We start from the raw sequence: 17,859 nt of genomic DNA on the forward strand, positions 1-17,859 counted from the left end.
TTGATTTACATATATTTAAATTAAAATAATTATGATATTTTAATAAAATAAGGTAGATTAGAAGATGTTTAATCATATAATAAGTATTTAGATTCTAAAAAATAATAATTATTTAACCAAAATCCTGTTTGATTTAGTTGAGATTTTCAAAATATCGTCATAGTCATCTTGTTTATCTCATGAGATGATGTGAATATTTGCTGAACGAGATTAAGATGAATCGAGTGAGTCATCTGAGTCTTGGATGAGATTTAAAACCATGGTTCCAACTAAATATATCCCTAGGAAAAAATTGATCCATAGTATAGAGGTACTCATCTCTAGGAAAGCTCTTTTTTCAAATCTACACACAAATGGAGAAATTTTTTTATATATTACTGGCCAAAAGGGTTGCAATGAAGTTGAGCAAATAATCAAGAAATTCCACGTGGCATTGACCCATAGATGGGGAGCAAGAGTGAATAACAAATGACCTCCCCTCCACGTGGCAATGATACCAGTTAAATCTACCTGTCTCAATGCTGTGAAGTATATATTTTCACTAACAACCAAACAAACAAACAAACGGACAAATACTTCTCTTTCCTCTATTATCGGAATTCACGACACCTCTCTCCTATATAACATCGCTGTCTTTTTGGACTCTCTTGCAACCCCCGACTTATTAAAAGATAAATAGAATAATCCAACACTTCTCAATCCTTTTGAAAAAAAAAAACACTCAAAGCATTAAGCACACAAGAAGAAGGAGAGAGAGGAGAAACAAAGTAGAGATGGGTGTTCAAAGAAATATCCCAAAAGCCTCTTCAAATAAAAAATCTACAACCCTTCAATATCTTTTTGATTTAGATTCCAAAAACAACAACAATGGCAATAACATCAACAACCATAATACCAAGCAATCTTCTTTTGAATCAGAAAATGAACAACTTCTCTCCATCATCTCCTACTGCACCTTCATCTTCACTTTCATTGATCCATTGGAGTCACCATCACAACAAGATCTCAAGCGTCTCAAGCTCACTCAACTCTTATCAATTATAAAATCCTCAAAGAAACCATTGGATGATCAAATTATATCGCCTCTCATCTCCATGATCTCCACCAACCTCTTTAGACCGCTCCCACCTCCTTCAAATGTCTCCATTGGAGCCGATTTTCCCGATGATGAGGACCCAATGACTTCCCCTACGCCCGCATGGTCACACCTCCAAATCGTTTACAACATCCTCCTTCGACTAATCCTCAATTCTGACCCCAAGACTCTACGTGGTTACATAGATCATCCTTTCCTTCTCAACCTTCTCTCCCTATTTCAATCCGAGGACCCACGTGAACGCGATAGCTTAAAGAACGTCTACCATCGGATATACTCTAAGTTCACATTCTACCGATCTTCCATGCGGAAATCGATGAACGATGTGTTCTTGCACTTTGTATTTGAGACAGACCGTCACTGTGGGATTGCGGAGTTACTTGAGATATGGGGAAGTATTATTAACGGATTAATCGTACCTCTGAAGGAAGAACACAATTCATTCTTAATGAGAGTTCTGGTACCTCTTCACAAGCCTAAAGGGATGCAGGCTTATCATAGGCAGTTGGCTTATTGTGTTTCACAATTTGTGCAGAAGGAACCTGTGCTTGGTGGTATTGTTGTTAAAGGGATTCTCAGGCATTGGCCTATCACTAATTGTCAGAAGGAGATTTTACTTCTTGGAGAATTGGAAGAATTGATGGAGAATATAGATCAAGAGCAGTATAGAAACTTGGCTGGGCCTTTATGCACTCGGATAGCTAGGTGTTTGAACAGTTGGAACTCACAGGTAAATATAATTCATGATTGCTTCTTCTAAACTTTCATGTTTTCAGTCTTTTTCTATAATCAAGCTTCTTTAATATCTGATTTTTGAAGATGATTATGATGCATGCTGCTTCAACTGTGGGAAAGAAATATCACACAAAAATACAACAACTTAAATCAATAGTGGTTGAGCAGCATTTATGTCCACTGATGAGATGACGACGATTCACTAACTGAGAAATTCAAATCTAGATTTCTCCTGTCTTTTCTCTCCAACTTCCCAAATTTTGAAATTCGTCAAGACCCAAAATCCAAAATATAAAAAGGGTTGGTTCCGTTGACCCAAGAAATGATAAGATCTTGACCGTATAAACACAAAATCCAATGATTGAAAATTATCTTTGATATAATTATAATCGGGATATGTCCTGTTGAGATAAGCATCAAGTCTCAAGAGTTGGATTTTGTCTTTACATAGTCAATATCTTGTGTCATTTCTTGAGTCAAGGAAACCCCATCCATATAAAAATTACCCCAATTTGTGTATAAGGGTATAGTACTATACTGTTATATATTAATTTGTGTTTTTCAATGGGGTTCAACCCACAAAGAATTAAATTACAAACAAACCCGTATTTTTTTTTTTTTTTTGTTTATTTGTTGTTAAACTAGCAATTTAATCTACTAATATAAAAATATATTGGTTGACATCTCAAGGTGTCAGCTTTCTAAGTTGGTTGAAGTCTATCTTGAAACCATGAATTGGGTTCAAAACCAACCTTCACCTAGTAATTACTGACCACTAATCTTGCTTACCTAGCAAAATAAATAAATAATTGACATCTGAAACACATATATATCTAAGCCTTTTTATCCCGTTAGGTTGCAGAGCGAGCATTGTATGTGTGGAACAACGAGAACTTCGTAAGGATGGTATCACAGGCAATGGAAGATGTTTTTCCGATTGTAGTAGAAGGTATTGAGAAGAACCTCAAGTGGCATTGGAGCAAAAGTGTACGTCAACTAACTTCAAGTGTGAAGATGATGCTGGAAGAAATGGAACCAAATCTTTACTCCAAGAGCCTCGAAGAGTTCAACCTCCGGAAAGCCCAGGCTGGACAAGTAGAAATGAAGAGGAACCACAAGTGGGAGAGACTCGAAAAGGCTGCAGCTGAGAGAAGCAGCTCCTCCAACAACCACTATGTATATGTGTCTCTCATTAATGATGAAATTAACAGTATTCAACAACTCTAATATGTATCCATTGCTACCACTAAGATTACTACCCAATATTGTCTACAATTGTTTGAGGAACAAGCATCAATGTCTCCTACTATTTTTTGGCATATGATTTAAAACTATTACTAAGGTGGCTAGATGTCACAACCATGTTCTTTTGAAGCGAGGTCGTGCGGCGCTTGAGGTGATAACCTGCAAGCAAGCCTATCAAAAATATCTTACGCAAACAAAATATAACTAGCAACACAAGAGAACGGGGGCAATACGAGACAAAATCCGGAGGCAACTTTTTTTTAATAATATACAATTGCACGAAGTAACACGTTACAAAAGCAAATAAAATGTGTTACAAGCAACTAGTGAGTTATGACATGCGGGACGTCAAGTAACTTGGGTGAGGGCTCAAAGTCAATATGGGTGTAGGTTGGGGATTGGGACCAAAGACACCCTTCCTATACCCACGTTGACTTTGAACCCTTGCCCAAGTTACATGGTGTCCTGCATATCATAGATCATTAGTTGCTTGTAACACATTTTATTTACTTTTGTAATGTGTTATTCCGTGTAATTGCTTACCACATCAACAAAGTTGCCTCCAGACTTTGTCTCGTGTTGCCCCTGTTCTCTTGTGTGTTGCTAGTTACGTTTTTTGTGTGAGATATTTTTTTACAGGTTTACTTGTGAATTAGCACCCTAAGTATTGTACGACCTCACTTCAAAAGAACACAGTCGTGACACTAGGACAACCAAAATGGCTCTAGAAGTACTTCTCCTATTAATCACTTCTACAAAAATCACGATTGCTAAAATGGTCGAAAATGTTTAGAAGTGCTTTTCGGGAGATCTAGAGCTTTGGCAGTTTGGTGAACATGCTTCTTCTCTAGATATTTGATGATAATATTAAAATTTTGAGTGTTTTACTTGGCTTGCACACCTCAAACCCAATCATTATTTTCCAAATACTCCCCTAAAGTTGAAACAACTCCTGACAAAATTTACTTGTTCAACTTTGTTACAATTTCCCCCTTGACAAAAGTGTTTGTTTTTAAATAACAAGATTCAACCTCCTTAGCAAAGATTGATCATTAATTAAGAAAGTATTGGTAAGGGGATCCATAGTCCTCAAAAAAAAAAAAATTTAATTGCTTTATTTATTTGAAATTAATTGCTTGAGATAACTTCATTCAACCATTCCTGGGAAGGGAAGGAGCCTATTATGTTTCACAAGACTTTAGGTGAAGCTATGGACCTTTGTGGATACCGGAGTGAGAAGTACTCCGCCAAAGAGTTGGAGTTGAAGTACTCTATAAAGGAGTTAAAGTACTTTGGAACAAGATATGCATTTTTGGGAATAAAACTCTACGAAGTACTTCTATGCTAGAATTACATTTGAAAATTATTCTAACTTTCAAAAAAAGACTAGAATGCCCTTATATTGAAAGTGTTACTAATTTTATTTTTGGGTCCATTTTTTATAGTAGAGAATTTCATATATAATGAAAAGATCTTTCTTGAGAAGGGCATTTCCTACAAAGCTTAACTGAAACAACTAAAATTACCTATAATACTAAAAAAATAAACCCATGTGTTCGAATTTTATTATGAGAGATTTTTAGCTACAAGTTTGAATCAAAACAAAATCCAATCTTTACTACTTCCATTATATAGAGACCTTCAAGTTTGGAGGACAAAAGAGACGAAAATAGCAGAGTACATTTTGCACATATGAGATTATTAAAAAAATTAATTTTGATGGAAGAATAAACAAAATTTTTTAAAACAATTACTTGTTTCAAATGAATTGATTGCCATGGGATAGAGTAACATCAAAGACGAACAAATTAATTCAAATCTGAAATGTCTAAACAAAATTAGTTAGAAGTTCAAAGGGAAACTTTGAAAGAAATTGATTGCCATGGAACACATCTTTAATTTGTACAATCGATAGAGATCATGGAAGCACCTATTCGTCACCGATTTCTATTTTATTTCAAAATAAAAATAACATTTCTGACGACGGGGAAGGAGAACACGACAATGGAAGTTGTGGCATCTAGAAATGGAAATTAGAAAAGAGAGGCATTAATGGAGAAGATGATGAATTTGTGTAATTAAAGAAGGGGCATGTGTGGAATTTCATAAATATATGAGGGGCACAAAGGTCATTAGGAGCCATTTTTTTACGATAAATATTACTCCTGCAAGAGCAATCTTAGGAGCACCTTTTTGTTACTTTTTTGCTGGAGAGCTTTTAGCACCTGCGCAGAGGCAAAAGGACGTGAAACTTTTTTAACCAAACACATTTAACTCTCCGCAGGAGCAGAACTACTTGAGAAGTCTTATCCAAACACCACCTATGTTTTTCATTCAACTCCCTCCGAATTGCTAATGCTTAAAAAAAATTATCACCATCAATTTTGAGCCATGTCTATATTAAAAGTACAAAATCATGGTAAGTTGCCCTTTTTTTTTTTCATAATTAGGTTTTCAAGTAACACAGAATATTAATAATATTTTTTTTTTATAATCTCCTCAGTAAGGGTAAGTTTAGTGTTTATGAAAAAATGAATTCCTTGGGGCCACCCTTCAGGGTCCGGTTGACCCTCGACACAACAAGTTGCACGCAGGACTTTCCGAGGGAGCAGTGAAATGAATATAGGTATACTTGGAAGCAGAAGCTGAGACCTTAACCAAACACAAATTTCAAAACTCTCAATCCTTTTGGTGGATGTCGTGTCCTTAAAAATGACCCCAAACGGTACCCAAGACATGGGACACTCCCATCCAACAATACATGTACCGGTGGTAGTTGAATTGTGTTTAACTGGCTTCGATGGTTACCGTCTCTCTCATTACAAAGACTTCACACCTTTGGAGCAAAAACCAACGAGACAGGTGGAAGAACAGTTGGGCTGTTCAATTTTATTTTTTATTTTTTGACAGCTCTGCCTACCCCAACAACTATCCAAGTGCTCCACCACCATCTTTCTGATTGGGGTGCTCGAGATTCAGATAGTCCAACTCAAATCAAACCATATTTGCCAAAGTAGGTAAATAGACGATATTTGCCAAAGATCTTGGATCGATCAATGTTGTTACATAGAAGATGCCAACTTGAAGAGTAGGTAAAAAGTCTACGAGTGGCAATACCAAAGACCTGCTGTTCATCTACCAAGAATCGAAGGGAGAAAAGAAATAACATTTCAAAGGTGCCAGCTTTGCCAAAGTAGGTAACACACCTCATATATCTTATCTTAAAGAGTCTACAAGTGTTATTTTTCTTTTTCTGTTTTTTTATCTTCGTGTAGCTACTGCATCGGCTCTACCAGAGGTCATAAGAACAACCCTAACTACAAATCTAAGAAACTTCTCCTCTGTCACGACAACACCAGCAAAATCCTTAAATAAGATTGACAGATCGCAAGAAAAATCATTACTAAATATTTTATCATCAAGTATTGAAATCCAGAACTACAATACCGAAACGTTTAATCATTTAAATCCCACAAACTCCTACACCAATAGCTCCCTTGTTAACAGTCAACGCCGACATTTTAACAAAACTTCTCTTACTAAATAAATCTCCCTATATGTATATATTTTTTATATAATAAAATCAGAGCAAAACCAAAAAACCCTATGACATGAAAAGAAAATCCTGAAGATGGAATGTGCGTTACAAACTAGAATTATGTACCTGTCTCCGAAGTGCTTTGTGCTTGTCTCCTTAAGTGCTTGAAAAACTGCACCTCTGGATATGTACCCACCCCATAACTTTGACCCACCTTTCCATGGTTTTTCAAATCAAATACTGTTTCAAGCTAGTATCTTGGAAGTATGGATGAGGTTGCAATAGCTTTCAGGCTTTGCTCTACAGCCTAGAGAAATAATTTTGCCTTTCTTCCTAAACTCCAGCCACACCTTGGCATTTGCTAATAAAAATTTGTATCCAATGACGAACAATTGGAAACAATACCCAAGTGCCAATACACCAATACTCTGAAGCATGAATACTGGAACATCCACCCTCAGGAAACTCACATTACTTTTTTATCAGACCCTAAACTTTATATTTTAACAATTTGTCTCTCACTGAGGGCTCCAAGGCAGACATGCATTGCTCCCATGCTCCATTCCTAAGCGTCTGCACAAATATTAGTTCAAAATGTTAATGATGTTGTTATCATTCTTCGACACAATAAACTCAAGCTAAGCATTATTATCATAGTAAAAAAAATTCTCACCATTGTAATCTTTACTAATCTAAAGATGGTAGTCTACCAAGCTAGTTTTATTTTTTGACGATTAAAAAAAATCCTTTAACCTCAATTTATGAAAGCAACGTGTTTAAATATATTATTTGAATATTAAAAATAAAAACTAATACTAATTTTATATTTTAAATCCATGATTAAGAAATTTATATGAATTTTTAGAAAACTATGGAAAGAACACTAATTCAAGTCGAGATGCATGAATAGATGGGAGAGACTAGGAAAGCTAAAATGATAAATGTAGTAGATCAGATAAGCGATAAAATAAGAGAGTCGATTGAGATTGTCAGGGCAGGTTAAACAAAAACTGATTATGACCCCCCTCCAATTAGAAGAAATATTGAGTAGAAAGGTCTAAAAGAGTGAGAGGAAGATATAAAAAAAAAGGTGGATTGAGATAGGGAAAGCAAGATATGAATATAATAGAAGATTCGGCAATAGAAAGAGTGGAGTGGAGGAACAAGATTCATTTAACTAATGACGATCAGAGAATATATATAAGATTATTACAAAAAAAATGTCCAATTAAATTTTTGAGGATTGTGAGAGGACTAATGGAAAAAATTGTTACTTAGAAAAGAATTGTAGAAAAGTAATTATCAAGTCTCATAATGAGAGCTTGGCAGATATTTATATTAAATAATGTGTGGATGGACATAAATGCCCTTACATAAAAATAAATAGAAAACTAATAATAAACTACATTCTTTCTCATATTCCCTCTCAAGCTAGGGCAAATATATCAACTAAGCCCAGTGTGACAAGATGAGTTAGTGATAGAAGAACCAACAAACTTCGTAAGCATATTGACAAGCTAATCTGAAGAAGATACAAAAACTATTTGAAGAGCGACAAATCGAACTTTCTCCCTGAGAAAGTGAATATCAACCTATATATGCTCAGTTCTTTCGTGAAAAACTGAGTCAGAAACAAATATGATAAAATACTTATTGTCACAAAACAAAGTGGAAGAACCAGAAACAGGAATCCTAACTCCATCAGCAAAGATCGAAACCAAATAAGCTCACATGTGCCAAGGGACATAACATGATACTTGGCTTCAGTAGAAGAACGGGAAACCACCATATTTCTTACTTTTCCACGAGATCAGACTACATCAGTGAAGTAGGGCAAATGAGGTTGAACACTAGACGAGTAAAAAAGCCCAAGACCAGGAAGCGACTTCAAGTAGTGAAGAATAAGATAAAACATCAAGATGAGAAGTGCACGAAGTATGCATGAACTGATTGACCACACTAACCGCAAAGGTCAAATCCGATCTAGTGTTAGTCAGATAAATCAGACGGCTTATGAGTTTTTGATAAGAAGGATCAGATAATAGATCATTAGATTCGGTATAAAGGCGATGATTCTAATCCATAGGAGAGAAAGCAGGACGATAACCAAGCATATCAGTATCTTGAAGAAGATCCAATGTGTATTTGCGTTGAGATAATGAAATATCACGACGGGAGCGGACCACTTCTATCCCCAAGAAGTACTTGAGGGGACCCAAAACTTTCCCTGAAGATAAAACCTAGGAGGGGGGGTCCATATAGATAACTTCAGTCAAATCACCATTCGGAAAGGTGTTCTTCACATCGAGTTGGTGAAGAGACCACGAGTAACATGCAGCTAAAGTGGGGAGGCAAACAGTGGAAAGTTTAGCTACAAGACTAATTGTAGTACCAAAATTCTTTTCTAAAGTCTGCGTAAATCCCTTAACAACTAGGCATGCCTTGTACCGATCAACAGTGACATCCATGAGATATTTGAGTGAAAACCCATTTACAACTAACAGTCCGCTCTCCAAAGGGAAGGGGAACAAGCTCACAAGTGTGATTCTTCTGCCAAACATATATCTCAACAATCATGACTCCAATTGACTGAGGATCTCGTAGAGCCTCTGATATAGACCGAAGAACTTGAATAGAATCAGTGACGGTAAGGTAGACCTAATAAGAAGAGAGTCCCAGATAAAAAATAAACTGGTTATAGGATGATCAGTAACACACCTCCGCTTACCTTTGTAAAGTGCAATAGGCAAGTGAGAGTAAAAAATATAAGGGATAGGATTAGGTGTAGAAAAGGATAAACTTGAGTCCAAGGAGGAGGTTGGTAAGGTTGGAGAGGGGTGAGGACGACAAGAGTAAACCCGAAGCGTCAACGAAAATAAAGAGAAGACCAGAGATGGTAGCACCATAGGAGAAGGATCATGCAAAGGAAAAAAGTCTTGCAAAGAAGATGTGGCACGAAAGTAGGGAACATTTTAAAAAAAGTGACATCTAGAGAATATATATAACACGATGAGAAACAAGATGAAAACACCGATACTCTTTTGACATAGACAAATAATCCAAGAAGACACCAAATGACTTTGTCATCTAACTTCGTGCGACGAGGGGGTCATGTTCTAAACAAAACAAATGCACCCAAAGACACTGGGTATAATAGGGAAAAAAGTGCTCTCAGGGCGAACAAAAAGAGGCACCTGTCCCCCTAAGGTGCGATTCGAAACCCAATTAAGCAAGAAAGCCGTAGTGAGGACTGTCATATTCCAATATAACTTAGGAATATACACTCCTCGAAGAAAGCCGTAGATAATGTTCATCAGGCGGCGGTTCTTGCGTTCCGCCACCTTATTCAGCTCAAGAGTGTAAGGACAAGTCAACTGGTGAAGCATACCATGCTCATAGAGGTGAGAACGAATCCCATTAGAAATATAGTCCCAACCATTGTCAGACCTAAGAGATTTTATAGTGATGTTGTATTGAGTTTAAATCATTTTAAGAAAATTAACAAAAATAGGAAGCACCTCAGAACGAAAACGCATCAGATACACCTAAGTACAACAAGAATAGTCACTTCTAAATGTAACATAATATCGATGACTAATAAAAGCAGTTACAAGGGAAGGCCCCCACATATCAGAATGAACTAAAACAAACATTGTATTAAACTGATGCATACGAAGAATATATGAAGTACGTGAGTGTTTAGAAAGCTTACACATAAATCACTAGACACAAGAATTTTTTAAAGTAGGAAATAAAAAACATAAGTGCTGAAAATTAGCATGTTCTAAGTGAGCATGCCACAAATTTAAAGATTGAGAAGAAAAAATATGGCCCTAGAGAGTGGAAATACAGAAGCCAGAGCAATAGTAGGCTGAGATCCAAACAAGTACAACCCATTACTCTCATAACCCTTGCCAAAAATCCTTCTTGAAGTCAAGTCCTAAAAAATACAATGAGTAGGAAAAAAGGTTACTGAGCAATTTAAAGATTTGGTAATACTACTCATAGACAACAAGTTAAGAGATAGATGAGGAACATGAAGCATAGAGTCAAAGGAAAAACCAAATGATACAGGCATGGTACCTTTGCTGTGAATAGGTGTAAGAAACCCATCAGCGAAGCAAGCCTCCCTATGAGTAGCAAGAAAAATAGAAGTAAAATGGCTAAACTCACCAATCATGTGATTAGAAGTACCAAAATCAATTACCTATGTCAGGGGCAGAACCAGACTAAGTGACATGAAATGAAGATGATATACCTGGAGGCGTGGTAACTAAAGCCACAGTTGAAGATGAGTAAATATGAGCATGGATCTGATCTCGTACAATAGTAGCGATCTAAGTATGAAGTTGTTACAAATCAATAATGCCAAGGGAAACAGGAAGATCAATGGGAGGAACTGATGATGACTCCACAACAACACGGGGAATAGAATGCCCCAAATGAGTGGTTGAAGATTGCAATAGATGGGGATAGAACTGAAAATGATGGGTCTTTTCATGGCCTATCTTCCCACAATGGTTGCAAGTAAGACCACTCCCCTTACCACGACCCCCAGATCCCTGAGCATGAGTCAGAAAGACTCAAATTGACTGTTAGAGTCATATGATCTGTAGATAGAGCAGAAAGAATACCAAGGGCCTAAATTTGAGAAAGAACTATACAACGACAACGCTCATCATTATCAATGGTTGTAAATGTCTCAAATAAAGAAGGTAAGGGAGTGGTGTTAAGAATCTGGGTTCAAAGTGCCTCAAACTCAGGACATAAACCAATGAGAAACAAATATGTCTACTGTCAATCAATCCTTATTACCACATATCCGGCTACCCCTACAGACAACTCAACCATAGACTCATAATGAGAGAGCTCCTCCCAACGAGACTCTTAAATACATTGGGTAGCTTGGGCAATGTCTCGATAAAGCTCATAAATCCTTAAGTCATTCCTAGCATGCGCATATGTCCAAGTAAGGACTGACCACAAAGATGAGACAGTCTCATGGTACATAAACATGGTATGGATGCGCTACTCCATGAAATTAAATAGCCATCCAAGAATAATGAGTTGTCGATCTCCCATTGTTCAATTTTGGGATCAGTGAGTGACTTATTAGTGGTGCCCAAAAGCCATCCAAATTTACCTCTACTACCCAAATAAAGTCTCACAGACTGAGACTAGGAGTGAAAATTCTAACCATCTAATAACGGCACTGGTAATACGTTGGCTGAGGAATTTTCCCAAGAATAGTATTGGAATCTTTGGTCTTTTGATGCAATGACATTGCTCACTATGAACAAGAAAGTAGTAACTTTGGTTTGAAGGGAAATCTCTTGTAATCTCAACCCAAGAATGAATAAACCACGAGGTAAAGGGCAACCTACTAGACCAGAAAATCAGAGAAAAATCTGTTGCAGTCAAAAAACTAGTAGACCTAGCAACATCACTGTCGCAAACCACCAAACAGCACCTTGTTGTGTTCATAGGCCACAAATTCCACCCTAGTTGTCACAGGCCACAAAACACCAACCCTAGTTGTTGTCGCAGACCACCCAACAACGCCTTGTTGTTGCAAGGCTTCAAACTGCCCAACAGTGCGGTTTGTTGCTGTCTCAGGGCTCCACACAACCCTGTGTTGTCGTAGACCATCCAACAACGCCTTGTTGCTATTGCAAGGCTTCACACAACCCTAGTTACTATCGCAGACCACCCAACAACACTTTTGTGGAGCAGCAACAAGGGCAAATACCCTATCGCAGGCACCCAACAACACTTCAACAGGCTAAACACAAACATAAACCCTAACGTAGGGCAGAAATTGAACCAAACAGCCTATGAAAGGCAGAAAACCCTATCATAGGGTAGAAACACAGTGCTAAGAGTTATTGCAACATATAAAAAATTGATAAAAATTCATATCAGCAAGGGCAAATACCCTATCGCAGGCATCCAACAACACTTCAACAGGCTAAACGCAAACATAAACCCTAACGTAGGGCAAAAATTGAACCAAACGGCCTATGAAAGGCAGAAAACCCTATCATAGGGTAGAAACACAGTGCAAAGAGTTATTGCAACATATAAAAAACTGATAAACTTCATATCGCAACATGCGATTAAGGGAATATGAATCGAAAGAGAAAAAACCCCCAAAGGGGAGACCTTCTAACGAAGTTACTGCTAGGTTATTAGGTCTCAAGATTTAAAGGTATTGATGAAGGAAGAGAAGAAAAGAGAAGAGACTTCAAGATCCAAAAAACCGAAGAGGGGAACCCAAGGGGGGTCGATGGGTCTTCTAGGGCTTTGATACCAAGAAGAATTGTAGAAAAGTAATTGCAAGGTCTCATAATGAGCTTGACAGATATTTATATTAACCAATGTGTGAATGGACATAAATGTCCTTACATAGAAATAAATAGAAAACTAATAATAAACTATATTATTTCCAATACTTAGATTGCAATTAAGGAATAATTTTAAAAGTTCATTCCACACAAAAAGAAACCAATTTGGATGTTGTGCTGAGAAGAAATCCAACCTGCTTATACCCATTCAACACTTGACTAACTTCATTACGTAGATCCTCACTCCTTATCTCCTGACAGGAAATCAGAAAGTCAAATGAAGTTGGCAACATTTTCAAAATTGTCAATTGAATGTTGAAGGATACACTATTCTTACATGCCAACTTGCAATAGCTTTACACATGTAAATAAGTGAACTCAAAGCGCCCGATGGATTTGCTCTAACCTGTACAAGTTGCTATATTACTTTTTCCATTTTTTTAAAAGGGTTTGCAAATAAATGTAAGTTGTAGTTACTATCACAACTACATAGTGTTTTAAGAAAATAAAAATAAAAAGCACATGCATACCATTGCACATAGACCCCGGAAGGCTTCCTCTTTCTCAATATCATCACGTATCCTACCACAATTCAATAACAAAAAAAAATGTTTGAAGGAATGAAACCTTGCATAGAAAAGAAAATTGAGCTCAATGCAAATTATGTTGGAATGGAGCACACATTTAACAACCCTAATAATAACCTTTTTCTAGAGGGGACTATATTAGAAAATTCCAAATATTGAACAAAAATCGAAATCTATGAGATCATGTTTGAAGAATGAGTCCACAGCTTGCCCAAGTTCTTCCTAATCAATTAATGAATTACCAACTACCATTGAAGGATATTCTTCAATCATTGTGAAAGAGTTCCTAGTCAGACAACCTTCTATATACATACATTTAGTATGAACTACCAAGTTGTGCAAATTCACAACACTGATAAATATTTTTAATTAACATCTAGTATGATAAATATTTGTTGAGGAGATCTACTAGGTTGGATAAATCATATGGTGGGCCCAATCTTCTAAATGAACAACTTGTCTACCATTAATGATACCTCTGAGGTTGGATCCATCAAATGATGGGTCCAACCTTGTACATGTGCACCACAACTACTAGCAACGCCATCTGTACATCCAAACACTACCATACAACACTAGATTTTTTGCACTAATTTAAAAATTAAAAAAAAAAAAAAGGTTGGGATCCGTTGACTCATGGACAAAAAAACCATGATCCCAACCACGTAAACATAAAATCGAACAATTGAGATTTATCCTTAAAATAAGTATCCTTGAGATTTGTGTTATCTATAAACATGTAAATCCCAACCGTTTGATTTCATGTTTACTGATAAATTTGGAGGTGCAACTCAAAACCAATTGGCAATGAGGGGAGAGGCCCAAGCAGCTTATAAGGGGAGAGAAGGTAATGAGTGTCCTATGTGGGACTAAACTCAACACACCCTCGCATTTGTGGGCCGGACTGGGCCAAAGCACATGGAGATATGAATTGGGTGGCGTGGAGGAGAGAAAAGCCCGCTTTGATACCATGATAAATTTGGGGGTCCAACTGAAAACCAATTGGCAATGAGCGGAGAGGCCTAGGAGCTTATAAGGAGAGACAAGGCAGTGAGTGTCCTATGTGGGACTAAACTCAACATTTACTCGGTTAAGATAATGTGTGTTCCAATGCAGTCATTCTTCATGATTCACCGGAGCCCATCCTCAAAACAAAATAGTAAAAACTTCCTCCCTATGGATAAATCGCAGTGCAGGAACTTTTCGCACAAGGAAATCAACATCAAAGACCCATTCATTGCGAGTGGAAGTAAAACAAGTTATCTTACATGGATAAAGCAGTACACCATGATTGCATGAAATGTTCCATATGTGGTGATACAATTTCTGGACATACCCAAGCGAGTCTCCCAAGAGTGATGGCACAATTTTCTAGGAGTGACTTGTTGAGTCCCTGCTTAGTATCAAGAAACACCGATAAAGATAACACAAAGCCAAGAAAAATCCATTGTAACTGATGCAAAAAAATGTAAGACAATCACCTCCGCATGTTGAAGGATTGGTACTAGGCATGAGATAACTGTCATCACAATTGGAGAAATTTCTTGATGAACCTGAAATAAAAAGTTTAACACTGCTCATAATCATTACTTCCAATAAATAAAGTACATTGTATAATCCCATGCAAATAGTTCAATCACAAGAGTGTTAAAAACAAATAAAAACAAAAATCAGCTTCATATGGTCGAACCCATGGTTTAAAGTTTTGTACCACCTTGGGATGTTTCGGCTGAGACTGGAAAAAAACATTGGCCTCAAACAGAGTTTTCAACGCAAGGCGCACCAAAAGGGTGCCGAGGCGTTAGGGTGAGGTGACCAAACATCTAAGGCGTATAAAAGGTGTACGCCTCAACTGAGGCACAAGTATTTTTGCTGAGGCGTAAGCCTCAATTGTAAATCTATTTATTTTAAAATTTCATTTAAGTATTTTATACACCAATACTTTCAATACTAGTAAACAAATTGTCATGGATGTTGTAAAAAATGATACCACATGATCAAATCAAGAAAACGATGATATGGATGTCGTAGAAGCATTTCATATGGAAGAAGATTGAAAGTGATCAGCTCTTGAGATTACTTGTTAGTGGTGGACGTGAACTTTTTAATTTTATTTATTATAATAGTGGATCATGGACGTGCTTAGCATTGATTATTTGGCTATCAACTCTTAATTATAGGGGATTGAAACTTGAATTTGAGTATGGGGATTGAAACTTGGAATTTTAAAATTAGAAATATTATCTTATTTCTTATTTAATTATTTATATATTTATACTATTTATTTTTTTTAAAATTCATGCGCATGAGGCTTACACCTTGAGGCATTGGAGATCCCAATGCTTCGCCTCACGCCTTAGCGTCTGAAAACATTGGTCCCGGACACTTAATGTTTTGGGATTGTCCCAGCTGAGACAGTCTTGGTTTTTTTTCTGACTGAGATGATGTCTCAACACAAGATTTTTAAATCTTACATACCTATGATTATAGAAATGATATGTACGCGCATCAAAGGCATGTTGAGGCCTTTAAGAATACTTTTAGAGAGATTCTATTGTCACACCAACTTTTGCTAACGCCACCCCAATTCATATATAAATCACCAAAGAATTAGCACACATATTGGGTGGCATTAGCAAAAGTTGGTGTAGCAATATAAGCTCTCTATTTTTATCCCAAGACCTCAATTGATAAATGTTATTTGGAACAGGATAGTGGAAACTGGTTGCTTTATCAAAAATAAAGAAAGCCAAATAATTGACTCAATTTTCATTTCACGTTGCTTTTCAATGAACTCACGCAAATTTGCTACCAAACAGACTTTTTCTGATAAGCATCAATAATAATAATCATCTCTCAAGAGAGATTCACAGATCAACTAAGATCCTCTCAAAGGAGTTTAAACTAGAACTAAACTTCAACTTGGGTAAAAAGAATTTTCTGCTTCGATGCATTAAGTATTATCTGCAAACAAGTATCCGTCTGAAAGTAGTAGAAGCTTGAATGCATCTTATACATGCATGATCATCAACGATCAATTAAAACCATAGCAGCCCATTGTGGAGAAACGAGAATCTGGACATGCCTCTTTGATATTAGGGTTTAGGGTTTGGAATACTAACTAATTGAAGCCTAGGAAGGATCCCAATCGTTTAGAAAATGTCTTGAGAAAAGGTTTTAGCACCGTTGTATCATGCATGTACTTAAGTTTAGAAGAATTTTAGAAGAGAAAAATCAAGTCTCATAATGAGAGTTTGGTATATATTTATAATAAATAAAAAGGGAATAGACATAATGCCCTTACAGAGAAATAAACCGAAATAAACTAATATTAATAATACTAGAACTAATTATCTATCCTAATATTTCCAATACTCCCCCTCAAGCTGGAGCAAATATATCAACTAGGCCCAGCTTGGCGAGATGAGAGTTTGTGACAGAAGGTCCAACATACTTTGTAAGCATATCGGCTAGTTGGTCTGAAGAAGAAACAAAGATTGTCTTAAGTGCACCAGATCGAACATTCTCCTTGAGAAAGTGAACATCAACCTCGATGTGCTTAGTCCTTTCGTGAAGGATTGAGTCAGATGCAAGCATGATAGCAGACTTGTTGTAACAGAATAACGAGCAGGAACCAACAGTAGGAAATCCCAACTCTGTTAGCAAAGATCTAAGCTAAAGAAGCTCACATGTGCCAAGGGCCATAGCACGATACTCAGTTTCAACAGAGGAACGAGAAACTACACTCTGTTTCTTAGTTTTCCACGAGATAAGGTTACCACCATAGAAAGTACATAAACCAGATGTATATCTTCTATCTGTAAGAGAACCCGCATAATCAGCATCAGTGAAACATGACAGATGTGGCTGAGCAGTAGATGAATAAAATAAGCCTAGACCAGGGCGAGACTTCAAGTAACGAAGGATACGATACACGGCATCAAGATGAGAGGTACGCGGAGTATGCATAAACTGACTGACTACACTAACTGCGAAGGTCAAATCTGGTCTAGTGTTAGTAAGATAAATCAAACGGCCTACGAGTCTCTGATAAGATGAAGGATCAGATAAAAGTTCCCCAGATTCAGCATGAAGGCGATGATTCTGATCCATTGGGGAAAAGGCGGGACAACAACCAAGCATACCAGTGTCCTGAAGAAGATCCAGTGTATATTTACGTTGAGATAACGAAATACCACGGCATGAGCGGGCTATCTCTAACCCCAAAAAGTACTTGAGAGGACCTAAGTCCTTAACCTCAAAAGCACTACCCAACTGTCGCTTAACCCTGTCAATCCATTGTGCATCATCTCC

At 36.9% G+C, this 17,859-nt stretch overlaps 2 protein-coding genes across 5 annotated transcripts in view; one reads left to right on the forward strand and one right to left on the reverse strand.

Moving 5' to 3' along the window:
* The first annotated feature begins 737 nt into the window (after positions 1-737).
* LOC147404772 (serine/threonine protein phosphatase 2A 57 kDa regulatory subunit B' beta isoform-like) lies at positions 738-3,115 on the forward strand. The gene is made up of 2 exons (XM_086437767.1): positions 738-1,826; positions 2,687-3,115. Exons 1-2 carry the CDS (start codon positions 774-776, stop codon positions 3,056-3,058), a joined length of 1,425 nt encoding a protein of 474 aa, XP_086293893.1. The 5' UTR covers positions 738-773; the 3' UTR covers positions 3,059-3,115.
* Positions 3,116-6,459: 3,344 nt separating this feature from the next.
* Positions 6,460-17,859, reverse strand: part of LOC147404773 (transportin-1-like) — a 61,146-nt gene continuing 49,746 nt past the window's right edge. For 2 of the 4 annotated variants that reach the window (XM_086440848.1, XM_086440847.1), the window contains 6 exons: positions 15,027-15,098; positions 14,814-14,938; positions 13,489-13,540; positions 13,296-13,364; positions 13,153-13,212; positions 6,460-7,187 (listed from right to left, as the gene is read on the reverse strand). In XM_086440848.1, coding sequence (XP_086296974.1) covers positions 7,104-7,187; positions 13,153-13,212; positions 13,296-13,364; positions 13,489-13,540; positions 14,814-14,938; positions 15,027-15,098 — 462 coding nt within the window. In that variant the 3' untranslated portion in view covers positions 6,460-7,103. Of the gene's footprint in view, positions 7,188-13,152; positions 13,213-13,295; positions 13,365-13,488; positions 13,541-14,813; positions 14,939-15,026; positions 15,099-17,859 lie in introns of those variants that run through there. The other 2 variants (XR_015177915.1, XR_015177916.1) reach the window with 2 other exon arrangements.

This window comes from Akebia trifoliata, chromosome 4, assembly GCF_017979445.1.
Source record: "Akebia trifoliata isolate Shusen 1 chromosome 4, ASM1797944v1, whole genome shotgun sequence".
NCBI classification, from domain to species: Eukaryota; Viridiplantae; Streptophyta; class Magnoliopsida; order Ranunculales; family Lardizabalaceae; genus Akebia; species Akebia trifoliata.

What these genes read in the sequence shown, in the direction of transcription:
- LOC147404772 (XM_086437767.1), top strand. Translation starts at nt 774, where the DNA reads ATGGGTGTTCAAAGAAATATCCCAAAAGCCTCTTCAAATAAAAAATCT. An exon ending in TGAACAGTTGGAACTCACAG is followed by an intron (nt 1,827 to 2,686) that starts GTAAATATAATT and finishes TTATCCCGTTAG; the next exon opens with GTTGCAGAGCGAGCATTGTA.